This window comes from Notolepis coatsorum (genome assembly GCF_963971535.1).
Source record: "Notolepis coatsorum genome assembly, chromosome: 16".
NCBI lineage: Eukaryota > Metazoa > Chordata > Actinopteri > Aulopiformes > Paralepididae > Notolepis > Notolepis coatsorum.
This window is the reverse complement of record NC_140180.1, coordinates 26649480-26675777: the sequence shown is the minus strand read 5'-3', so window position 1 is coordinate 26675777 and position 26298 is coordinate 26649480. Positions and strand designations below refer to the sequence as shown.

General features: G+C 44.6%; 3 protein-coding genes across 3 annotated transcripts in view; all 3 read left to right on the top strand.

The window, feature by feature from the left end:
• stag3 (STAG3 cohesin complex component) overlaps window positions 1-3047 on the top strand; it is a gene marked incomplete at both ends in the record, with an annotated part of 71462 nt that extends 68415 nt beyond the window's left edge. Inside the window, 4 exons of the mRNA XM_084332006.1 lie at window positions 1624-1819; window positions 2115-2204; window positions 2765-2873; window positions 3003-3047. Of these exons, the coding sequence (XP_084188132.1) occupies window positions 1624-1819; window positions 2115-2204; window positions 2765-2873; window positions 3003-3047 (440 nt within the window). The remainder of the gene's footprint in view (window positions 1-1623; window positions 1820-2114; window positions 2205-2764; window positions 2874-3002) is intronic.
• A 2156-nt stretch (window positions 3048-5203) lies between these two features.
• Window positions 5204-23009, top strand: mcm7 (minichromosome maintenance complex component 7). The gene is made up of 15 exons (XM_084332242.1): window positions 5204-5391; window positions 7166-7245; window positions 8734-8898; window positions 10218-10342; window positions 10450-10630; window positions 10718-10855; window positions 11363-11512; window positions 14419-14533; window positions 15970-16101; window positions 17154-17237; window positions 18205-18416; window positions 18598-18863; window positions 19221-19389; window positions 21878-21987; window positions 22556-23009. The coding sequence occupies exons 1-15, from the start codon at window positions 5361-5363 to the stop codon at window positions 22779-22781; spliced, it is 2184 nt and encodes a 727-aa protein (XP_084188368.1). The 5' UTR covers window positions 5204-5360; the 3' UTR covers window positions 22782-23009.
• A 1483-nt stretch (window positions 23010-24492) lies between these two features.
• On the top strand, window positions 24493-26271 carry and4 (actinodin4; the record flags this gene model as incomplete). The annotated part of the gene is made up of 2 exons (XM_084332005.1): window positions 24493-25376; window positions 25501-26271. The coding sequence occupies exons 1-2, from the start codon at window positions 25215-25217 to the stop codon at window positions 26269-26271; spliced, it is 933 nt and encodes a 310-aa protein (XP_084188131.1). The 5' UTR covers window positions 24493-25214.
• Window positions 26272-26298: the final 27 nt, after the last annotated feature.

The window sequence follows — 26298 nt, the reverse complement described above, 5'->3', positions numbered from 1 at the left end:
TTTATTATTATTCATGCAAACTGCTCTGATCAATATATCACCCATACTACATAAAGCATTTACTGACGATCACGGAATTATAAACGACCCCCCCCCCCCCCCCGTTCATCCGCGCATGATAAGTCATAACGTTTAGGATCATGTACAGTTGAAATTTTTAATATAGCGTGTATCGCCAACAAACGGCAGTTGATCATCTATATATGCGTTTATGCCTATAAATCACGTTCTAGGAATTACTGCAGAAAACGATAAAAACATATTTATATTCTAGACGGTATTTTCGTATGAATCTATGAATGAAAAAGTATAACGTTCCCACATCCTGAACGATAGATAATCAATGTTGAATGGGCCATAGTATTGTCAATTTAGCAATACAATTTAAAAAGTTATAGCCCTGCAAAGAAGGTAAACATCTCCATAGGCTTAAGGCCTCTGCATGCTACAGCAAATTCAAAGCAACTTCAACACAACATCGGCGCGATTTCAGCGCGCTTGTTGCAGACAGTCTTGTAGACTGTGTTGCGAGGGCGTTGCGTACCTGTGTCCAAAATCTAATCTAAAGACCCGTTGCGTTGGTATTGCGTAGCAGTGATTGGTTGGTAGTGAATGGGGGCGGGGCTGTCTGTCACTTCTAGTGTTCCTGGCTCGAGACCAAAAGAAAACTTTCTGACAGGAGCTCGAGACCAAAAGAAAACTTTCTGACAGGAGCTCGATAGCTAGTGTATTGTTTCATTACACTTGTTTAATTGTTTGTTTAAAATGAATCAAATGCAGGAACGTATTGCAGAGGAGGTCCGAAAGTACCAACATTTATATAATAGCGGGTCTAAAGATTACAAGGATAGCATTATGATGATGAATTTGTGGAAGGAGATTGGGGAAACAATGGGGATGGACTGGGTTGATGTGGCGATATAACTATATTACACTATATACAAGAACACAAGCGAAAACAAACATAAACAGGGCTATTATTATACTAACGATGTATGGTTGAGAAGGGAAATCCATTTGTAATTGCTAGAGTGCGCACCTTCGGCTGCCCAAAGTATTCAGGCGGGCTGGGCGCGCTCGAGCCGCACATCCGGGGTACATTTTGTTGCATCATAGGCTGCGCGTTGATTTTGCAGAAGCATAAAGGTAATGTGTCTGCAACACCGTTGCTTTGTCGATGTTGTGTTGAAGTTGCTTTGAAGTTTCTGTAGCATGCAGAGGCCTTTAGACTGGTGGCAGTGATCATACATTGATGGATATAAGCGTGGCAGTTAATGTGTTAATGTATTGCGTAATTTCAACGTGGAATTAAGGAATATCAAACTAAAAGCACACGTTGTTGAACTTGATCATGCACATTTATTAGAACATTTTATTACAGCACTATGTTATCAATACACATTTATAAAACAAGGCATATTTAGCCAAAATATGTTGCCAGAACATAAAAAAGAAAGAAGAAAAAAATACTTGCACTGTCACCTACCCACAACCCCACTTTGGGTCGCGACCCGTAGTTTGAGAACCATTGCTTTAGACTGTAAAACAGTAGATAGAGGATCATAACTATCCTAATATTGTACATGTATTGATATGATCTGAACTGTCTTCTCCCTTCCCCAGGCTTGGTGTTGAGCACAGAGGGAAGACCCTGGTCGGACAACAGCAGTGTCCTTAGCGACCTGCCCCCGCCGGCCCTCACCTCCACCGTCCTGAATCAGCAGACCACCCCGCTGGCCGCCGCGCGGCCTAAGGCAGCCAGCTCTGATGGAGGCAGCATCATCTCTGAGCCTCAGTCTGAGGATGACTTTGCAGCGGGGTGGGTTGAGTTTTAGTAGCGACAGATCTGTCACCATGCACCTCCACATCACCAGCGGGATTAATGTATATGTCCTGTATCTTTGAGGACCAGCGGGATTAATGTATATGTCCTGTATATTTGAGGACCAGCGGGCTTAAGGTATATGGCATGTATCTTTGAGGACTAGCGGGCTTAAAGTATATGTCCTGTATCTTTGAGGACCAGCGGGCTTAAGGTATATGTAAAAAAAAAAAAAAATGCTTTAAAAATAATCTTTCTAAAACAGTAGCCTACTATTTTTACTGTCCTCCAGGTTCCTGGTGCGTAAGGTGCAGCACAAGACACGGAGTTCTGGTCCTGCCCCCTCAGAACCGTCCAGCCAGGTCGCTGAGCACCTTGAGATGTAAGACTGGAGATGAGGCTCTACAGATGCCCAGCTCTACACTGGATTAGACACATGTATATTCGGCTTTAAGTGCTAAGTTATTTGCACCAAATGATTAACTAATTTTGTATCGGTTCAAGATTCAAGAGATTTATTCGTCTTATACATACACAAGACATATAGTGAAATGAAGGTGGCCATGCCCGCTTTGATTGTGCAAAAAATACAAATAATAATAGAATAGATAATAAAATAGGCATGATAAAAAGTACTAAGATAAAATACAATACAATGCTAAGCTTACGAATTAAAAGGTAATGAGTCCTATATACACTACTATACAATATACAGTTATACTATATCTAACTATGCTATACTAACTATACTATACAAAAACATACAGTTAAAAGTGACCTTTTCTTTTGTGTTTAAAGTGACCTGTAGTGTGTTTGTGTGTGAGAGGGTGTGTGTGTGTGCGTGCATGTGTGTGTGTGTGTGTGGAGAGATCAGTGTTCGGATTGGTAGTGAGGGATTTACATGTCGGGAATTAGATTGATGTCAGATCTGTTTGATTCCAGGCTTTCACTGATTGAGGAAGATGAGGACCAAGTGGCGGGGGACGAGGAAGAGCCTGAGATTGAGGACTTCGAGAGTGACACATCTGACCGCGATACAGACTATGCACTGGTATACATTTTTTTATTTTTTTTAAATACCAATGTTACACCGAAAAGCATTCACAATGTCAATGTTCAGCCTGCGTGTTTGTTCCTGTCATGCCAACTCAAGACTGTTTCTTTACCTTTCACTCTGCAGCCTCGCTCTCTGTCCGGCTGCTTCCTCGAGGATCTGTTTTCCTGAGAGCACCAGAGGACTAACCGGCTGCTTCCTCGAGGATCTGTTTTCCTGAGAGCACCAGAGGACTAACCGGCTGCTTCCTCGAGGATCTGTTTTCCGGAGAGCACCAGAGGACTAACCGGCTGCTTCCTCGAGGATCTGTTTTCCGGAGAGCACCAGAGGACTAACCGGCTGCTTCCTCGAGGATCTGTTTTCCTGAGAGCACCAGAGGACTAACCGGCTGCTTCCTCGAGGATCTGTTTTCCGGAGAGCACCAGAGGACTAACCGGCTGCTTCCTCGAGGATCTGTTTTCCGGAGAGCACCAGAGGACTAACCGGCTGACATGGACAACGTTGGACATTCATAACGCTGCCGAGACTTGGTCCAACGCTGGTCCAAGAGAACAACGTGCACAGAGTGTTGTTCTTCCGCGGTGAGAGGCAGCCGGCTGTAATGTGGAGGCCTTCTAGCCATTACCTTCCTGACCAACTAAAGTCAGTGCAGCCTAGCTAGCTAGCAACGTGCCGGCGATGTAGCAGTACTCCTTACATCAGCATTTCCTTCCTTGGCAGCTTTTAGCCGCTCTATACGAGATTTGTATTTTTCCCTCAGGTTCTTGCACGAATATGAGGTCAAAGTTCAATGCCACAGCACTGCCCTGGTGTGCACCTCAAGTCAACACACACCAGGGTAGTGGTCATAGGGTTTAGCCAAAGACGGGAGGATAGTAGTGGCTAGAAGGCCTCCGCATTACAGCAGGCTGCCTCTGACCGTGGAAGAGCTCTCACTCTGGGAGAAACCAGACGACGTCTCGGCAGCATCGTGAATGTCCCTCATTAGAGGTCCCTCATTTGTGGATCCACGTTGATTCTGTTGATCTAAAAATGACTTGTGTTTGTGGGTGTTTTCCTTGTTCTTCTTCGGGTTGACTGTTTCTGGCTGATGTAGTGTTCCATTTTCCAAGCCATTTTCTTTTCAATGTAAAACTTTGTACAGTTTGTGCATTTGTGAATAAAACATTAAATAAATATACATAATTTGTGGTCTTTTTGCACTAAAATGTCAGAAAATCAACATGTTTTAATCAACTGCAGCCACTCGACGAGAAGGAGGTTGAAATTTCCAGTCATGGAAGCAAGCTTTGACTTTTAAAATGATCTCCAAAACACTGCAAGTAGTATTGTGTCGTTCGTATAGATGTACCAATACAGTGTAACAGATGACCAGATGGTTACAGGTAAAGATGTTACTGCCTTCATACTATTTCCTTTAAACCTTGTCTCTAATGTCAACTTTAAACAATGTTCATAATGCAAAGAACAAGCAGCAGTGAACATGTGTATATTCTGCTGAGTTACTTTGAAGCCAAGAAAACATTGTTTGAAAAAGTGGATTTAGGATTTTTTTCCTTCTTCATAATGTATTGTTTATAAGCACTTCCTGTTTTATAAAATACACTTTCTTGGCATTCAGATGCTCGTAAGTGGTATTTACAAGATATAAATGGTATTCACCAGTCCCCCACGTTTGAGTACAAGTATTAAAGCAGAGAGACTTCCCATCCACTCTACTCCAGTATACAGCACCTTCACTGATGGTGTCCTATAAAGGCCTACTGACCTACATAGTCAGCCCCATGTCATCGGGTTACTAACGGCAACACCCCCAGGGGCTGCTGGTGGATATCATTTCCATCTTGTAAATACCACTCTCAAAGCCTCTGACCCAAGAAAGTGTATTTTATAAAACAGGAAGTGCTTATCAAACACAAAAACCTGAAATATATGGGGAGATAATGAAACGAATACATGTAAACCGAAAATAAATAGGTAAATAATTGCTATGCATATTTTTATAAATGTTCTAATTAATCTGCATATTTATTTGATAATTGGGTATTTTATTCTTTAGTCTTTATTTATTATTTAATGTATTTGTTTATTTAGTCGTTTGTTTGTTATAATGGCAGCTTTAGTCCTCCATATACAGGCCGAGGGCACTTGATATGAAATCCAATCACTACTTTTCGCGCCACTGGTGAAAAACGAGACAGAAGTTTGTTGAGTCACGTGATTTTGCCTACACGGCAACTTTCGCGCCACGGCGAAGCCACGCCCTCGGCAGCAAAAAGGCTCGTTTTCATTGGCAGGTAAAGACGTCAGACTCGCGCCAGTTTTTGCACCGAGTCCACTCCGGACATCTCGAGGCTGCAACGTGAACGGTGATAGCGAAGAAACTGGAGCTTTTTTAGATTTTAATCATAACTTCAGTTGGTTTCGTATTGTTTGGGGATTCTGAAAGCAAATCCATCGATCTGGGCATCAACATCTACAAGTATGGCGCCTAAGGATTATGTCGCCGAGAAAGGTAAATGTGGCTTATTTCTTCTTCCCCGGGACTTCGTGTCGTCCTCGATGCTGCAACAGGTCGTGTTCGCTTTGTGTAAAGTTAACGATACTGGCCACGCTGTCTAAAACCTGCGTTAGTTTATTAATTTAGTAAATGCAAAGTGAATATTTGAGGGCGGTTGGTCTAATAATCCTGATCTAGCAACCAGGTACTTCGTATCGCGGAGAGAAATCGCAGCAAGTAACGCTGCTGGCTGCCATTGTCATTCTTTTGTTCCGTGTTGCTCTGACCGCGTCCTGTAATACATTATGGCTCATTGTTAGTTAAGATGCATGGTTATGTCTCGATTCAACATTGTTTCGTTGTGTGGGAAACTGATTCATGTCGTGAAGTTGCATAAAGTTCACAAAGTGTTTAGTTGAGTCGCGGACAGTGTGTGTGTGTCTCTGTGTGTGTAGTGTGTCTCAGTGTGTGTGTCTCTGCTCTCCACACCGCGCGGTGACTCCTGTGACCCGGATGATGGAACCCGTGAAACAAAGGACAGCGTGCTGAACCAGCGGCGACCACATGGTCACAGAATAACTAATACTATCAAACACTATTTCTCCTTTTTGGGAAATATACTATCGTTTGGCAAATTAATTTAACTGCGAGGTTGTCGCTTTGCAAGCACTTTAAACCAGTGGATGTTGTGCCGCTGTTGCCATTTTATAAATGTGGTGCCGCGGGGCTGAAGCTGGCTAACTCGAAGCTGTCTCCATTATCATCTCACTGGAGCTCCCCGAGCTAACATCGGCTAGCAGCTAACGGTGTTTAATACATAGTCTTAACTACTCGACTATCCTAATAATGATGATTATCTATGCCCACTACGTAATATCATGTATCATTTGAAATATGTGGTCCTCTCTTTCAATAATGATTGGGTTAGTTGTTGCAAACACCACGGAGTTGCATGTTCCAGTCAGATGGTCGTCAGTGTTCATTGAAAACAACCAATGGTATCCAGCTGCAGAGCCGCAGCGCGGCAGTCAGAGGGCCGCTCAGCAGCGCCACCCACCCCATGGCTTGCGGCTCTGCAGTTGGATGCTTCTCAAAACAACAGGGCTGGCACTACTTTCTGAGCGCATGGATCGCGGAAGATCTCTGAGTGACGAGGCACACAGGGCCATGTGCTGCTTTGTTTACAAAAACATCATCGAACACAGAAATAATGTACAAGAGGTGCATATTTTTGCCTCTCGCGTCAAAGTAAGTGATGTAATGTTACCTTTTATTTTCGCGTAAAGGTTCATGTCGTTTGGGGGGGACAGTGGAATCGGTTAGCGTGAATAGTTGCCGTTCTTTCGAGAAGTGGGAGATGTTTTCTAAAGATGGACACTGAGCCGAGTGCGTCTGTTGTTGTGCGTTTACATTCTAACGCGCTTTGCTATAGCACGCCATTTCTCCTCTTAGTGCGTTGTTAGTAAATATCTACGGTATAAATATATATAATGGGATGTTTACATTAAATCAGGTGCTAGTTGACTAGTAAGCAATAGTGACAGAGATTACAGAATGCCATGTTGCTCAACAATGGGGTCGTCGCGGAGTGTGTTGTTGTTGTTCACCGATCTCTATGGGTTTTAAAACTGGGATTAAACCATAAAAATCATGACTAAGAGATGAAATGGTATGTTGTAAACAAAGTTTTCACCCCATATAGCCTAGAAGAAAAACAAGTCTATCCTTTCTTTCTTGGTGTGCTGTATACTGATTTATCTCCTTTCTTTTTTTACCCCCCCCCCCCCAGAAAAATGCAAGAGGTTCCTGCAGGAGTTCTACAGCGAGGACGACAATGGGAAGAAAGTTTTTAAATATGGAGCACAGCTCGTGAGTATGATAATGAACATTGCAGAGGGAAAAAAACGTATTTTGATAGTAAATGCTTGGTATGTTTATAAAAATGTTGAATGCAAGAGTATTTCCAGGCTTTCAAGGAGGGTTTGACCGTTTTTCTTGTAGTTGGCAGATTATGAACCTATCGCACAACCTATATGCAAAAACCTGGTAATTGGAATTTGTTCTGAACTTCCCAATTCCAAGAAAGAGACACGGGTGAAACTTTTCCAGATTCCCTTCGCAATAAAAGGTGGACCAGAAAAAGGCTGACATTTTTTTTAACCAGGCTAAGTCTGGTTAATCATTTGAGACAAATTTGCCAATACTATGTTGATGCCAACAATCGTGTGGGAAAGTTGGTGCAAAGTGAACTTATTTTTTTTAATACTATTTTCCACTAGAGAAAGATGGGATTATGTAATTTTAGTTGTTTTATATAATTGTATTGGAAACATGTTTTATTTTTTTGGTGAAAACCCTGACATCTCTGCTATGGCATTGAGTAGCAGGGCTAGGGTGATGTGCCATCTGGCTTGCCCAGGGAGTGGAAATTGAGGTAGTTGTGGAATGAAGGCTCGAAGGAGAGCCTATTAGTTCGGGGCCCATATCAGTTTAAATATCTTTAAATAGAAGGCTTATCCGAGACCAGATTACTTATTTTGGTCATGGTGAATTTTTCTTAAGACCATGTGACTAGACAAGTGATCCTATGTCACTACTCGTATTCTGTACTTCTTGGATGTGTACACGCCCTGTTGTGAGATGGCTTTACAGGCGGAGTCACCAATGGAGTAGATGCTTTTTTGTGTACAGTGGACCGCCTGAAGCAGCACATTTGTGACATGTACCATAGGATGGCCTTTCCAGTTGTTTTAAAAATGCCATTCCCTAAATGCATTGCTTCAATACACTTTAATGCATGATAAGGGTATTCCAATTTTACAAAAAGAGAGCCATAATCCAAGTTCTCGTGCATGGCCAAATAATGGAACACAAGAATTGTCAAGTCATTGTTTAATAACAAGCACAGTAGAGTAGCTGTGGTTTAGGCCAGGTGCAGGAGAAAAGTACATATGAAATATCCACACACTAATAATTACACAAGCAATGTTACTCTCAACCCATATCCTTAAATTGTTTAATAACAAACCCATTGGGTGATGTCATTATGTCCTTATCGGGTTCACCTGGCCTGTTGTAACTGATTTACTTGTAACAATACCGCATCCCATTCGTGCCTCTGGATGCAGTTAGCAATTCCACAACTTGTTTAGTTACGCAGGGTAGATCTCAAACTCTGCCATCTTTCCTTGGTCCTCCAATCACAACTGTTGCTTTCAAGAAGGGAGGGACGTGTTTGTCATGGATCAAATAAGATAAGCTATTCCTTTATTCATCCCCTTGGGGGAAATTCGGGAGCTGAGTGGGTATTGGAGCAGTCTAGTGACCCTGTGTTGAGGTGATGATTTCTGTGTGCAGGTGGCTCTGGCCCACAGGGAGCAGGTGTCGCTGCAGGTGGACCTTGACGACGTGGCCGAGGAGGACCCAGAGTTGGTGGAGAGCATCTCTGAGAACACAAAGCGCTACATTGGCCTGTTCGCCGATGCCATCTACGAGCTGCTGCCAGAGTACCGTGAACGAGATGTAAGCAAAGCATTTCTATTTGATGTTTTGGTTGTAATGTTGTTCCCATAAAAATTAGAATTGTTTGTCTGCCCACTTTTTCCCCCTCAGGTAGTTCAGTATTTATTTCTCATCGTCCCCAAATGAATTTTGTGAGGATATAATCTGTGATTGATTGTTCTTAAAAAAAACTGCTTTAACCCTATTTTCTGAACATCTGCCTAAAATACATAAGTAAATGGAAGATTGCTCCACTTCTACAAGGCCATTTGCATTTTCTTGGTATCTAGGGACATCTATGGATCTCTGAGAATGTATTCCCAGTGTCATACATATTGTGTCTCTTACTAGGCTTGAGTATATTGTAATGAACCAAAGGAGAATATCAATTACATTTAAATGTTTTCATCTTTGACGGTGAATAACACCATGCTAAAATTGACTAGATGTGAAAAATGCAGCACCTTCTTGAGATCGCGTGTACAAAAAAAAGCAAATTAATAAAAAAGATGATTAAACAGAAGGTTTTGTAGATACAGTACTGAATTATGCCATCCGGACACATGCAATTTGAAATATGATTATAGAATATCAGCCAAGTCGCACATCTATGGATCGGGCCAAATCTGTCCTTTCCAATGGCAGAGTTTAATATGGATTTGGTATCACCAGGCGTGCAGCAAAAACCGTGACTGTAATTACAGGTACTTTTTTATAATGTAAATTTCTCCGCCATTTTCATCAGATTGCAATGCTGTTTTTAGCTAGACTTTCACAGAAAGGTAGAGAAACGAACTGCGTTCTAATTTATGGCAATAACATTCAGGTTTGTTCCACTCGTGAGATATGATCCTGAAAATAAAGAGGGGCGGGAGGGACTGAAAGAAGAAGTCAGATGATTGACGGGCTGGCGTGAGCTGGGAAGTGTAGTTATATTTTTGGCCCCGGGTCTCTTCTCTCAAAAGACTACACTCAATTTAGGTTGCGCCAAATCCTTGCGTCATTCCTCGCCCTTTTCCGACTCGATGCCCTGAGATTTCTATAACTCATATTTCACTAATTACTCTTCAAATACACTTTGACATGTTTAGGGTCTTTACTCTTGGCTACATTTGAGGGGGGGGAAATGCAACATTAATTCATACATTCTGTAGAGATGGATTTACATTTAGTAATTTAGTTGACTTTTATCCAAAGCGACTTACAAGTTCTGTACGACAAGTCATCAGGAAGGGCACAACTCTTATCAGCTGAGTAACAAAGGAATTTTATGGCGTGATGTCATTCTCGTACCCGACCGCTCTGGCTTAAAGAGGTTAACCAAATACTTCTCTCACCAGGTGGTGGCGAAGGATTCCCTGGACGTGTACATTGAACACAGACTGATGATGGAACAGAGGGGTCGTGACCCTGCGGACACCCGGGACCCTCGCAACCAATACCCACCCGAGCTCATGAGGAGATTGTGAGTTCAGTCAGAGTTGCCCTCGACGAAGCCAAGTTAGGTGGCTTCATTGGCTACTTTTTCAAACTCGCAAACAATCGATTGTGATTTTTGTGTTCCGACCACAGCGAGCTATACTTCAAACCCTCCAGCGCGACCAAACCTAAAGTAGTGCGTGACGTGCGCGCTGACTCCATCGGCCAGCTGGTGAGCGTGAGAGGCATCGTAACCCGCGCCACTGAAGTCAAACCCATGATGGCCGTCGCCACCTACACCTGTGACCAGTGTGGTGCCGAGACATACCAGCCAGTAAGAGTGGTTTACGGCACCTGAAGTACATAGAGCAAGTACAGTCGGTTTTTTAACGTGCCTCACAGTCTCTCACTCTCTCTCCAGATCCAGTCTCCCACCTTCATGCCTCTCATCATGTGTCCCAGTCAAGAGTGCATCACAAATAAATCCGGAGGTCGCCTCTACTTGCAGACCAGAGGCTCAAAGTTTGTCAAGTTCCAGGAGCTGCGCATTCAAGAGCATGTAAGGAGTGTTTGAATGATGTGCCTCTACACTAGGGATGTCCCGATCAAGTCTGCCCCCCCCAAAACTCATTTAATGTATCTGCTCCGGATCCAATGTTTGTATTTTCCTAGGTAATACAGCTGCACAGTGTACACTTGAAGTATATTCAATTTATTAAATCCAATGTAGGTAAGATATGATTGGTAATTGAATAGTTCTGATTATAGGAAAGAAATGGCCTAAATCACAGCTTTTCCTTTTATGTTTTAATTTATTAATAAATAAATTGGCTTACTGTAACCAATACCGATCAATTAAAATATGCCATGATCTGCTCCGATCTATCCGCTCAGAACGTCATATTCTGCGCTGTTCACTTCAGGCCTATTAAGTTGCCTTTCCTTCATTGTTTTTATTTGTGGGGTTATGGTTCAAGTTGCTGTTAATCCAAGACACGTCCTCTTGTGAACGTGCCGTTTTTTTAAATTTATTTATATAAAACATCTTTTGATTCCTCGTCTCCAGAGTGACCAGGTGCCCGTGGGAAACATTCCCAGGAGTATGTGTGTGTACGCCAAGGGGGAGAACACGCGCCTCACCCAGCCAGGGGACCACGTGGCCATAGCGGGAGTCTTCCTCCCTCTGCTGCGCACAGGCTTCAAAGCAGCTATACAGGTATGGTAGTTTACACACACCGGTGAAGCTAAGAAATGACCTCAAAATGTTTCATTTGTTTTTTTTATTTGGCCTTTATTTAACACTTTTGAGTGCCACGTCGTGTTTTCCTTTTTTACCCCCTTGAATGCCACGGTCCACTCCCAATGTTAACGTTAATATCGCCTAATCTATGTTTTAAATTATGGCTGTGTCTAATCTGCCCGTCGCTTATCAAAGAATCATTTTCCAGTCAGTGTTGTCAAGGCAGATTGGTTTTTTATCGCTTCATTTCCGTTTGAGAGCATTTTGAAAAGCACCCGTTTTCAGGTGAAAAACAGCCCATTCTGTGATATCCTTTTACTGGAATATTCCAGAACGTTGATATTTGTCGGCCTATTTATGAATCGTTTTCAAATAAACGCTAGATGATCAATAGTATACACGCACGCACGTTCGAGCCGCGCGCTGATAATGGCTGCTTTCATTTCCTCATGGATTTTACAGTGAAACAGATGGAGCACATATCACAAAAAAGCTTATCTCCTCGAAAACGAGTCTGATTATCCTAACACTGATAACATAAGATTCCTTACCTGACATCAGATGGTATCCAACTGGTATATTCCAATTCCTGATCACCATTCGAAAAAATCAATAAGTATATTGATCCAACGTGTGTACAGTATTATAACCGATGCTTGCCACGGCTCAGAGGATCCAGAATGAACTCTGGTAACTCCGGCTGCATCAGTGGACTGGAAAATGTGGACTGGAATATTTTTTTTCTCCCATCCATTTTCATTGAGTCTATTCCAAAAGGGTGATTTACCATCTGGGAGACGATAGGGGGCGCTTTTTTCACATCTGATCGCCGGCGGCCCCTGGGTAGGCTAGGGTAGGCTCGCGTGATGCAATATGATTTCAGATCGCTTAAAAAAAAAATCCGAGAAAAGCCGTGCCGTGGCTTCAAAGTAACTATCGTAAACCTGAGAGAAGCCGTGACGTGGCGCTCAAAGTGTTAACCAGGATTTCTCCATTTTGAGATCTATGTAAACAAGACGAAAGTCTTTCTCTGGTCTCCATCCCCTTAACAATTGTATGTATTGAGCTGTACTGTACGCGTGTAGCGTTTTTCAAAGTGGTATGAAACGGAAATCAACTGATAGATAAAAAAAAAAAAAATCTGTAACAATTAACCGATAAAAAAAAAAATCCGTTTCGACAATGTTGACTGCAAACAAGTCATTGATAAGCGACGGCCATATTAGACACATAGCTATAATTTAAGATATAGTTTATGCATTCGCAAATATTAGAGCTCTGTCATTGAAGTGGGTGGTGAACAAAACGGCAGTCGTGTAGCGCGGAAACAGCTGTTCGCGCGTCACTCGGGGGGGGGGGGGGGGGGGGGGCGTGCTTCAGCGGCCAATCGGAGCGCAAAACGGGAACGCGGAAACGCAACTGCGTTGCGGAAAGCATACACGCGTCTCGGACAGAGTGAGAGTTGTATCCATCACCTCCCCCCTCTGTTTCTCTGCACACGGAGGGGAGGGGTTGTATCTAGAGATGTTCCGATACCATTTTTTCCTTCCCGATCCGATTCCCATACCTAAGCTTATCGGCCGATACCCATACTGATCCGATACCAGTGCATACATTAAAAAAATATATATATAAATTATATATTTTTTTTTTTTTTTTTTAATACAGCTACTGTTTTATATAATTTTTAGTAATAACTAAGTTTGCCTTTGAGAACCAATTGTTCTCGAGCCGTAGCGTGAGGCAGCTTGATGTACAAGTACACCCCTTGGACATGATGCTAGTATGTCGCAAGGACTCTCCCCCCCCCCCCCCCCCCTCAGTTAGTAGCAGAGGCTCTGTTGTGATTTTTGCACAATAAATACTCCACATTCTCTTTTGAGACTCAGACTCTTATCATTTGGCACTAAAAGCTAAACATTGTCACCGATATGGCTGTGTAATTGTGTGCGAGAGGTCGATCAGTGACCACGTTAGCGTGAGCTAGGTTAGCATGAGCTAACGTTAGATGGAAACAAGACAATATAACGCTACTGGTGAAAAAGTGATTTACCTTGGAATACTCCTTTGCCAACTTGCTGTACTTTGCTTGCAGGTCTGCAGCCATTATTGCTGGATTATGAATAGCCCCAACTTTAGCCAAGGTAACGTTAAAGCTAAAACTAACTTTTCAGGTAGCTCGTCAGCTAATGCTAATAATGCCAGCAAGCGAACCCATCAGAGCTCCCAGTCAACGCCCCTATCTCGGGACGATGGCATTTAAGAAAGTATCTGCTGTCAAAATGACAAACAGCATTGACACTTATTAGTCGATTAAAAACACGTTTTATAATGCTCACAGCAGACCGCACGTGTTGTTGATAAATTACGTCATATGGTATCGGAGCACCGAATTAGAGGGTACTCGCCGATACCAGCATTTTAGGCAGTATTGGAGGCATTTCCGATACGGGTATCGGAACAACTCTAGCGTGTGGGGCAATCGATGCTGGTGTGAACAGCCAGGCATACAAGAAAAAATTGTTTGTCGGATATTCGGGCAACTGTGGCTCGGGAGGTAGAGCTATCTCCTGGTAATTGGGAGGGTTCCCGGTTCGATTCCCGCTCCTCCTGGGCAGTGTCGAAGTGTCCTTGAGCAAGACACTTAACCCCTTATTGCTCCCGATAAGCAGGTGTGTGAATGTGAGGAACAAAATTGTAAAGCACTTTGGATAAAAGCGCTATATAAATGCTATAAAATATTTGGCCCCGGTTGGCATCTGGTCTGTTCCCAGTGTTGCATTTGGTCTGTACCGCTCCTCCTTCAGGGTCTGCTGTCAGAGACTTACCTGGTGTTGTGCTGCTCCTTCAGAGACTTACCTGGTGTTGTGCTGCTCCTTCAGGGTCTTCTGTCGGAGACGTACCTGGAGGCCCACAGCATCACACTGATGAACAAGACGGAGGACGATGAACTTGGAACCAAGGAACTGACTGATGAGGAGGTGCGCCAGATCACCGGTAGGTGTGTGTACAGTGGTGAATTTGATGGGTGGCACAGTGGTTAGCACTGCTGCCTCACCGCAAGAAGGCCCTGGGTTCGAACCCCAGCAGGGGTCTTTCTGTGTGGAGTTTGCATGTTCCCTGTATTCGCGTGGCTATTCCTCCCACACCATAAAGACATGCGTGGTAAGCAGGGACTACAGATGGAAACTAGCTCATTAGCAAAAATCTTGGCACATTTACATTGATGTGGAAACTGAAGATGTTCATTAACCTGTTCCACCCCAGGTGAAATCTGCATAAAATGTATACCTATGGTAAATGGAATATTGCTCCACTTCTACAAGGGCTATTTGCATATTCTTGGTATCTAGGATCATCTATGGACCTCAATGAATGTATTCTCAGTGTCAGAAATATTGTGTCTATTACTAGGCTTGCTTAAATTCTGGTGAAACAAAGGAAAATATGAATTATGATTTTTCTTTTCATCTTTGACAGTGAATAAAACCATGATAATAATGACTAAACTTAAAAAACTGCCACTGAGCTAATTCAGTACCCTCTTGAGATCATGTGTACAAAAGATCTAAGGAAATTAATAAAGGGAAGATGATAAAATTGAAGGTTTTGTATATACAGTACTGAATTCTCTCATCCGGACCAATGCAATTTGAAATATTATTATAGAATATATGCTTATACATTACCTTATTATAGCCAATTCGCACATTTATATATATACATATAGTATCTTTCAAATGGCCGAGTTCAATTTGGATATAGTATCACCAGGCATGCATAATAATAACATATACAGATATTTAATGTAATCGACTGTACTTTTTTATTTCTCCCACAGTGTAATCATTTTGTAACTAATTTCAGATCTAATTATTCCTACATGATTACAATAGTGTGGAGAAACTGACTGCGTTTCAATATTTGTCAAAAACGTTACCTTTTGTAGCTTATTATCGCGAATCATAACAATTATTGATATGATTCATTCAGAACGCCGAACTTTGAACGACCATAGCGGACCACAGGAAGTGTAGTTTTGAGAAATTCCGACGCTGGCAGATAGCTGGCGAGGCGCTCTTCAAAATGGTTCAACATTTCCATTTACGCTTCAGCGTCAAAAACGCGAGTGAAAAATAAAAACTTAAAATGATATAAACTCACTTTTAAACTATTGCCAACCTAACGTTTTACATTCTACATGTATTTGTGACATAGTAGTGATAATAATACTTGAAAACGTTTGATTTTAAAAACGTTAATTTATTGCATCACTACCGTGGCCGTGGGGTGGAACAGGTTAATTTGCACTGTCCCTGGGTAAAAAATAAACAAACTTAAAACTGAACAACACGGACAAACTTGATGCTCCTTCATTCAGCGCTCTCCATTCAGCATTATTTGAAGTCACTCTGTCTTCTCTTGTGTTGCAGTGGAGGACTTCTATGAGAAGCTAGCGGGCTCCATCGCACCAGAGATCTATGGACATGAAGATGTGAAGAAGGCCCTCCTCCTGCTGCTGGTTGGAGGAGTACAGCGGGCTCCTAAAGGCATGAAGATCAGAGGTGAGCATGGCTTCCTCCACTAGAAGGCAATGGTGGCATGCAGATTTAAAGATACAGTACAATGGTGGCGTGCAGACTTAAAGATGCAGTACAATGGTGGCGTGCAGACTTAAAGATGCAGTACAATGGTGGCATGCAGACTAGGGGTAGGCGTGAGTAATCGAACTCTATCTTAAATTATTTACTAGGATGCACTTTTACGATGCCAGCTTGTGAGAATTCGTTGTAGCCAGCTAGCGTTGATGCTATTCAATTCTATCAACATTAGCTAACCAACGAAATACAATGACTGTACCCAACTAACGTTAATTCAGAATGTACAACACACAACGTTAATACACTTGCATGCATCATTGTTTACAATGAATGGGTGGGTCTAGTCGAAAGGACTGGACACTAAACATCAATTAATTTAATACAACGGGTAGTTTCGAGCTGTGCTGTCGTGCCTACGCACCACAGGGCTATTATATTATATACGGCTTTGACGCACTGCCGATTAAAATCAGCAGCTCTTCCTCCTCATCGTCGATTGCCTGTAGCTGCATCTAACGTTAAAACTAACCTAAAGTTAGTTGTTCACCAACAATCTCAACATTTGTTTTAGCATTAGCTCAAAAACACAGAACCGGACGACACAAGTTGTCCGCTCATAGATGGGTTCCTCTAGCGATAACAACGATACTTCCGGTCGGCGAGTTTCAGAATAAAAGAGCAAAGTCTAAAACACCGGAAAAGACATTTATTTTGTACAGCGTTTTCCTCCACTACTCGAGTACATCATGCAATAAATAGATCTGGATTTTTTTTGTAAAATGCCCATCCCTAATGCAGACTTAAAGATGCAGTACAATGGTGGCATGCAGACTTAAAGATGCAGTACAGTGGTGGCATGCAGACTTAAAGATGCAGTACAATGGTGGCGTGCAGACTTAAAGATGCAGTACAATGGTGGCATGCAGACTAAACGACTTCAAATCGAATCCGATTAGGTAGCAGAGACTGATTTATTTATTTATTTAAGAAAAAAAATTATACTTTTCTCCTCCCAGGCACCATAAACGTCTGTCTGATGGGAGACCCTGGAGTGGCCAAGTCTCAGCTGCTGTCCTACATCGACCGCCTGGCTCCTCGAAGTGAGTGTCGTCCTGACTCATTCGCCAAGTAGACAGAATACACAGGCTCTCTAGTAAGAAATACACAGGCTCTCTAGTAAGAAATACACCGGCTCTGTAGTAAGAAATACACAGGCTCTGTAGTAAGAAATACACAGGCTCTGTAGTAAGAAATACACAGGCTCTGTAGTAAGAAATACACAGGCTCTGTAGTAAGAAATACACAGGCTCTGTAGTAAGAAATACACAGGCTCTGTAGTAAGAAATACACAGGCTCTGTAGTAGGAAATACACAGGCTCTGTAGTAGGAAATACACAGGCTCTGTAGTAATAAATGCACAGGCTCTGTAGTAATAAATGCACAGGCTCTGTAGTAAGAAATGCACATGCTCTGTAGTAGGAAATACACATGCTCTATAGTAGGAAATACACATGCTCTGTAGTAGGAAATACACAGGCTCTGTAGTAGGAAATGCACATGCTCTGTAGTAGGAAATACACAGGCTCTGTAGTAAGAAATACACAGGCTCTGTAGTAGGAAATACACAGGCTCTGTCTTGGTGCAGCGATGTAATTTTGTTTTTCACAGCATATTCCAAAATTATTTCCACGATCAAAGTTAAACCTTGTAGTCCCAACATGTTTTCCATGTCATCAATTTAAATGGAGCTACGAGTCACCCTTTCTAATGGCTGCAGAGGGGCGTTATCATTTACATTTACATTTAGTCATTTAGCTGACGCTTTTATCCAAAGCGGCTTACAAGTTCTGTACGACAAGCCATCAGGAAGGGCACAACTCTATCAGCTGAGCAACAATGTTCATCAAAGTGTTGAGTGCTACAGTGTAGGTTAGTTTATTAGGACAAGTGCATGACAGTACGGTTAGTTAGGGTTAGATTTTTTTTTATTGTTTTTTTTTTTTTTTTTTTTTTAATTCAGATAATGATGCCACATGGTAACTAATCGGTCTCTCTCTGCCCCGCCAGGCCAGTACACCACGGGCCGCGGCTCCTCCGGCGTGGGTCTCACCGCGGCGGTGATGCGTGACCCTGTGACCTACGAGATGACCCTGGAGGGAGGGGCCTTGGTGCTGGCCGACCAGGGCGTCTGCTGCATCGACGAGTTTGACAAGATGGCCGACGCCGACCGCACAGCCATCCACGAGGTGATGGAGCAGCAGACCATCTCCATTGCCAAGGTAAGGAGTTCATGATGGCAAATCTCAAGTTGACCTGTTGTCCACCGTATTCTGTGGTGCCAGCCGATGAGGCTCTTTCGGTTGTACTGAATTTGGAAAACATTTTGGGCAGCACATTTTTCCTCATCGGGTCGTTCTTCAGACTCCTGTAGTATGACCTATAACCTCTCTCCTCCGCCAGGCGGGAATCAATACCTCCCTCAACGCCCGCTGCTCCATCCTGGCAGCCGCCAACCCCGCCTACGGCCGGTACAACCCGCGCAAGACCCTGGAGCAGAACATCCAGCTGCCGGCCGCCCTGCTCTCCCGTTTCGACCTGCTGTGGCTGATCCAGGACAAGCCCAACGCCGAGGCGGACCTGCGGCTCGCCAAGCACATCACCTACGTGCACCAGCACTGCCGCCAGCCGCCCACTCACTTCACGCCCATCGACATGAAACTCATGAGGTGGGTGACGATGGGTTCATGCTGCGGTTTCACACGGCGTGGGTTGGTGTTTATTTTGGAACTGTCCTGTCTCAACCGCCCCTGTGTTTGGGTCTGCGCCTGCGTGTTGCTTAGTGGCTGTAATGTACTGTACTTTGCTACTAAGGAATCTACCATGTCTATAACACTACCTACTATGGTAGTATGTACTCAAGACTGTAGCACCCAAGTTCTACACTGTTTGATGAACAATGTTACCTATACCTTAGCTGCCAGAGTTGTACCCTTCCTGCTCACTTGTTGTACAGAACCTGTAAGTCCCTTTGGATAACGGCGTCGGCTAAATGTAACTTCATGGTACTCTTGTCGCCCCCCCAGGCGCTACATCGCCCTGTGCCAGAAGAGGGAGCCCGTGGTGCCTGAGGACCTCGCCGACTACATCACCGCCGCCTACGTGGAGATGAGGAAGGAGGCGCGCGTCAGCAAGGACGCCACGTTCACCTCCGCCCGTACCCTGCTCTCCATCCTCCGCCTCTCCACCGCTCTGGTGAGAACTCGACCACACCCTGCCGCGTGTCGTTGTGTGTGTGTTTAGAGTCGGGTCCCGGTGCTCTTCTACACTCCAGTCTCATCTCATCAGTCCAGTGTGTGCTAAAGTGCTTACAGTGCAGGTAGTGGTGAAACCTGGCATACCGTACTGTGAGCACTTCTCTCACACGCTGAACACAAGGCCTCTGGATACCGACGTCTGCATGCCTGTTCCTCAGTCCTTATCCTGCGTACGGTGGGTGATAGGCCTCCTGGTCTTCTGATAAGCCTCCTGGTGTCAAAAGTGCTGTTTGTGCAGGTAGCAGAGTCACCCGCCCTACTGCAAAACCAGCACTTCAGGCACACGGGCTGGCGGTGTGCTGCATGAGGAAGACAGCAGGGGGCGCTGCATGGTGATTGTTACCCATGTACAGTACAATGCCCCACTAAGGAGTTTTGTTTGAATGTTTTCACTGGAGACCACTCCACCACCGAATGCACAAGTGCCAATTCCATTTGACTCTGCCCCTGGTTCAAAAGCCCCTATACTTTACTATGGAGACTGTGATATTTTTGCAGTAAACATTTAATCCGCTGGAAAAATCCTCTGCATTTAATTACCTGTAATTATCAGAGACCAGGAAAAACTAGTTTTACGTGCATTACCAAGAAGCGTAGTGGAAAATAAGCTAACCTGGCTAGTTTTCATACTTGAAGGTGATTTATTTATTGGGAAGTGAAGTCTCTTTGCATGATATAAATTATAATGTCTAAGGTGCACAGCTTCCTCATTTCAACCTTAAATGAATACACATACACAATTATCATCAGCAGTTGTATTAGTTTACAACATATTCAAGTAATTACTGTAGGAAAAACTGTATTCCCTAAGGCACATTTGCATGTTAAATTGAAGGTATTTTGAACCGGGGGGGGACTAGTGGAATATCACTTCTGTTGTCTGTACACTCGTATAGCATTTATACTATGATGCATGATCATGTGCAGCACCTTCATTATTTATGATCCATCATGTGCAACACCTTCATTATGATAATACATTTTATTTATAACGCGCTTTTCAAAACCCAAAGACGCTGACAATGAGCAAAACAAAGAACCACAGGGGAAAAGCAACAGGATGAATACGCAGGACATACAACCACGGGTAACAAATACAGAGTCCAGTAGGGGAACATTCAGGGAAGTAAGGAAACCGAGGTGAGGGGCGGGGCAGGAGAGGGAGAAAGTAGGGGAGGTGGTAGGTTGGAGGAGGGTGGTTATGGGTAGGGAAGGTTGTATGCTTGGGAGAACAGGTAGGTTTTGAGTCGGGATTTAAAGGTGGAGAGTCTGATGGTCTGAGGGAGGGTGTTTCGAAGTCGGGGTGCAGCTGGTGAGAAAGCCCAGTCACCAAAACCTTTATGTTTGGATGACGAGACAGTGAGGGAAGCAGTGGAAAAGGACCGGAGGGAACGGGTGGGGCGGTAAGGCGGAAGGAGGTCAGTCAGGTAGGGGGCGACCAGGCTATGGAGGGCTTTGAAGGTGAGGAGTAGTGTTTTGATGTTGATGCGTTCCTTGATCGGGAGCCAGTGGAGGACAGGAGTGATGTGTTCACGGGGACCGGGTGTTAGTGAGGAGGCGGGTGGCTGAGTTCTGGACCATCTGCAGTTTATGAAGGGAGCGGGAGGTGATGCCAGTGAGGAGGGAGGTGCAGCAGGCGGGAGGAGATTAAGTGTGAATGAGGGATTCGGCAGCAGGGGGAGGATGGGGGGGGGCAGTGACGAATTTTGGCAATGTTCATTATGATACATCATGTGCAACACCTCCATTATGATATGACATCATATGCAACACCTCCATTATGATATGACATCATGTGCAACACCTCCATTATGATATGACATCATGTGCAACACCTCCATTATGATATGACATCATGTGCAACACCTCCATTATGATATGACATCATGTGCAACACCTCCATTATGATATGACATCATGTGCAACACCTCCATTATGATATGACATCACGTGCAACACCTTGGTAACACCAGTGTGTCTCTGCATGCATAATGTGTTGCTGTTGTTTGTCTGGTCCTGGTCAGCTTTGCTGGGTGGGCAGTCGGCATGTGTGCGAAGGAGCAGCTGTGCAAACCCATGCAAAACTGACCGTGTCTGGAACCAGTCGTCGCCATGTTCTCCTGAAGGACCCTGTCGTGTATATAAAGCGTCCAGGTCCGACTCTTCCGGTGTCACATTTCAACCAACGGAGAGACTAGCTGGTGTTGAGAGGCGGAGACTTGGGCAATTGCCGGCCATCCCATAGGGCATTGCACTTGTCTCGGTCTGACAGTGCCGGCACAGCGCGGCATGTGATTTCGGAATCTGTTTTTGTCATGCTACGTCACGATAAGCCTGTAGATGGAAAATGAATTCGGTCCTAACGAGGCGTTCTATTAATTTGATCACACTTGGAATCTCCTCCCCCCCCACCTCCCCTCCCATAGGCTCGTCTTCGCCTGGTGGACGTCGTAGAGAAAGAGGACATCAACGAGGCCATGCGGCTGATGGAGATGTCCAAGGACTCTCTGCAGGCCGACAAGTCGAGCGCCGCCAGGTCAGTTCTGACGCAGGAACTCCAGACGGGTCTGTAATGACTGCGTTGTCTGGCAGTAATAACATCACCGACCGGATGTCTATATGTATTTATGCTATGCGGAGTTAACGGTGTCTGTTCTACAAACGTGTTTATGGGCTCCTTGTGCCCTATAATGGAGGTAGCTCCATACCCTGGAGGAAGCGGTAAAACCCCAGAGTGTTTACACTGTTTTCACACCACAGTGGGCCGTTTAAGCAGGCATTAAGAGCTGATGGCGTGTCGGTCGTTAACCGTTTCTCTATGTTGCTTTACCGTCAATGCTGTAATCTAGAGGACTTGAGGCTATAAGTAGCTATAAGGATTGGTTCTGGGGAGGCACAGACATACCATGTATACAGTCAGGGGGGGGGGGGGGGGGGGGATAATGACTGGAAAAAGAAAACACTGTCCTTCATGTAATTGGCTTCCTCTGTGGTGACTAGATCATCTTTCCATTCACGTCTAGATGAATGGCATTAGTTATTGGCGTGCGAGACGCACTTTTACCATAATCTTCATTTTTGTAATTTGAATCATTCCTGTCTAGAGCGCAACGTCCGGCCGACGCCATCTTCTCCCTGCTGCGTGAACTCGCCACAGAGGGCGTGGCGGGCCGCGGGGGCGCCGGCGGAGTGGTGCGTTTGAGCGAGGCGGAGCAGAGGTGCGTGACGCGCGGCTTCACCCCCGACCAGTTCCAGGAGGCCCTGGAGGAGTACGAGGAGCTGAACGTGTGGCAGATCAACCAGGCGCGCACGCGCATCACCTTCGTCTGAACGGACCACTTCCTGCCTGTGCTTTTGTAGCAGCCACCTGAGAACTCGTAAACATCACAGGACACTCTCCTCATCAACTTGGAGTCTATTGTGGGACGCTATGGAATAGTATCAGTGTTATTTAGGCTTTTTTTTATTGTTACTTTTGACCATTCATTTTTGCAATAGGGAATGATGCCCACTGTCGGAGTTTGCTAACTTTTCTTTTCAAATGCTTTTTATGTTCTCCCCCCCCCCCCCCCCCCCCCCCCCCAAATAAAGCTCTTGTAAATATGTATTTTGTAAGCATTCTATTGGATTCCATATGTATTTGAAGATTACTGATGGTCTTTCCCATGTATGAAATAAATTGGCATAAAAACCCTGTCATGTGTCATGGCTGTATGAATTATGATCCTTTATTACATGGTGTTTTCACATTCGCCGAAATGCTTAAAATAGAACTGCGTCTGCATTTGATCTCGTCTTGTCGATGGTGTACAATGAATTGGGTATATTGTTAGTAAGTTAGCCGTGTGATAAGCGGGATAATGTATAGCCTATACTAGTCATTGTCGCAAAATAATTGACCTTCACTGACGTTTAAAACACCGGCGAGGCGCCTCTGTATTTTAAACTGTCAATTATTTTGCGACAATGACCTCGTAGCTATACATTATCCCTTAAAGAGGAAAGAGTAGGTGTTACTATCATTGAACAGCTGGTTTCTTATTGATCATTACTGAACACCTGGTTTGTTATTGCAGCAACTTGCTGCTTAGACTCCAGCAGCACCTGTAAAACTCACTCAACTACTGGGGAACTAGCGCTGCTTTACCTGTACAATATGTAAAAAAAAATATATAATCAGTATGCTGAGAAATACATTTTTGTGCAAATACTTGGTAACGGGTGTCTTGAGCAAGAGGAAAAGGTCCTGCACACAGTCTTAAATTGACAAAGAACAGAATTTATCATTGATGTGGAATAATTTTACCAGATATTCAGAGGCGGACAAGAGTTTGATTAAAGATGGAGTTTACTGATGTTGCAACATGGGGAGTCCTAGGTCTAAAAACGGTATTTATGCAGTAGATTAGACAAAAGTGAGAAGGCTGTGTGGAGGGAGTGTAGATGTCTGAGTGAATGCTGTAATGTGATTGTATGAAAGTAAGAGGGTGATATGGTGTGCGTTAAAGATAATTATTTATAACACCCGTTAAGAGATTTGACTCCTAAACAAGTCACAAGAACCCAAAATTCCATAGGAAATAACAAGTCTTGTCTGAGTGAACAGGGGAAAGTGTCCTCCATTACCATTTCTGAGTTTTATAGTGAGCATGCCAAGAGCGAAGCAGTGTACTGCCTCCTGGACATTAGGGTGCGTTCCAAAGCAGGTGTTGCTTTGTTAAAACGAATAACCACCTCTTCAACCAGATGCTCAGTATTCCAGAAATGTCTTTATATCTACAAATCTACGACTTAAGTTGTCTTTGCCGCGTTGCTCTCTCTCCTCTTGGCTGAGATACTGCCACACTAGGCAACATTTTCCCCTGGGATGCAATTCTATTCCTACTCCCAGCAGGTGATGCTTTCCTCCCAGACTTAATGGGGGAGTTTCCATTTGAAGTCTGTGCTCTTTATGACTTTGCGCTCAGGTCCAGGGGGTTTTATCCTTAATTGGCGCCAGGAGCCCCATATTAAAATGTATTAAAGGGAAGGAGGAGCCATTGTTATAGTTTCAAAGATGGAGCAAGTCCATTGGTTAAGAGGGTGCGTGTCAAGAGTTATGGACACATAGGCCTGTATTTAACCCACCTGCTCTCTTGGCTACAGTGAAGACAGCATCCTATGCCCAGGTAAGAATTTCACAAGCTTGTTCTACTTTTTGTGATGTGGTATAACCATTGATAGATGATCTAAACTAACATACCGGTAGCCTACCTATGGTTCTCTTGTATGGGGTTTAATACTTGTTTTCCCGTGGGAATGTATAATGATACTAGAGGTTGAGTCATGGTAGATAGCCCCTATATTTAAAATATACTGTATAAGTACGCTAGTGGTTTGATCAAGCTGAAAATCTTTTAACAGGCCATTTATGAGAACATTTCAACCAGATAAGTTTGCTTACAAAGCTGTTTTCTGGATTGCAGGAGGACAAGATGATTTCTCCCATGTGGTTGGTGGGGGCACTGAGCTGCCTAACATGGCTCCCAGGTCAGCTTTGGACCTCTCAAGTCTTTACTAGAAAATAAAAAAAAGTTAAATGTGACACAGAAACAAGCGGGTAATCAAATGATTTGAATCCCTCTGCAGGTCTATCAGAGGCCAAGTCTTTGCTGAGTGCAATCAATCAAGAAGGTGAGTGATTTTCTCCAGTTCTTAGAAACGATTCCAACACAAGTTTTGAAAAAGCGAGACCTTACTAATCCCCCACATCTTCTAATAGAGATGGTTCCGGCTGATGCCGTGAGTATTGACTTCGAAAAAGCAAACGACTTCCTGAGTCACTCGAGACCCAAGCGCAACGTGGCGCCTGCTGCGTGGTACCGTGGCAACCCCGACTTCCAGTCCTACTACCGCTACTACACCAGCATCGGGCACACCGAGGGGGTGAGAGAGAGATCACGATCTTTACATTTCTCCTTCAACAGGAATGTCTGCTCGTCTAAATCATCTCTTTACTTTTCTGCCTGTTTGACCCTCCACTTTGACCTCTCTCCGGCCGTCCTCTCAGCTGTACGAGATCGACAAGCTGAGGATGCTGTACCAGCAGATGAGGTTCCTGGAACACACCTACGGTCCCAACGCATCGCACCTCCAGAACAAGCTGGGGGTGCCCGTGCTCCTGTGTGACCCGGCCACGGACAAGAACTGCAAGCTCCCTCCCCCTCCCCCACCCATGAAAGGAGCCCCGAAACCGACAGAGCCCCCCATCACCCCCCCTCCTCCCCCGGCCATGACCCAGGCCGACATGATCTACCTGTGCAACATCAAGGATCCCCTCTGCAAGCCCCACGTCGTCTACCTCCCCACCGGCGCCGTGCCCGTGCTCTGTGACCCGCGCTACCACCCCCACTGCACGCCCAAGAAGGCCCCGGCCCCGGTGCCCGTGCTCCAGTACCCCCCGCCTCCTCCGCCCAAGAAGATGGCCCCCCCGCCTCCGATGATCATAGTCAAGAAGTCTCCCCCAGCGCTCATCCACGCCTTCAAGGGGATGGAGTACGACTGCGACCCCTACTGGGACCCGGACTGCCTGATCGACCACCCGCCCCGGCCGGTCCTCAAGGTCAAGGCCATCCTGCCCCCGCCGCCCCCACCACCACCCCCCGTGGTGGAGGAGCCGGCACCCCCTGCGCCCATTGTGAAAAAGCTGCCTCTCCCGTACCCATACCCTTATTACTACCCCTTCCCCTACGACCCCAGGGATGAACTGTACGACCCGGCCCGCTTCAAGTACCCCCAGCCGGCTGACCCTGCCGATGAGCCTGTGGAGGGCACCGAGTAAGGCCTCCTCCGTAGGGTTTCACTTGTG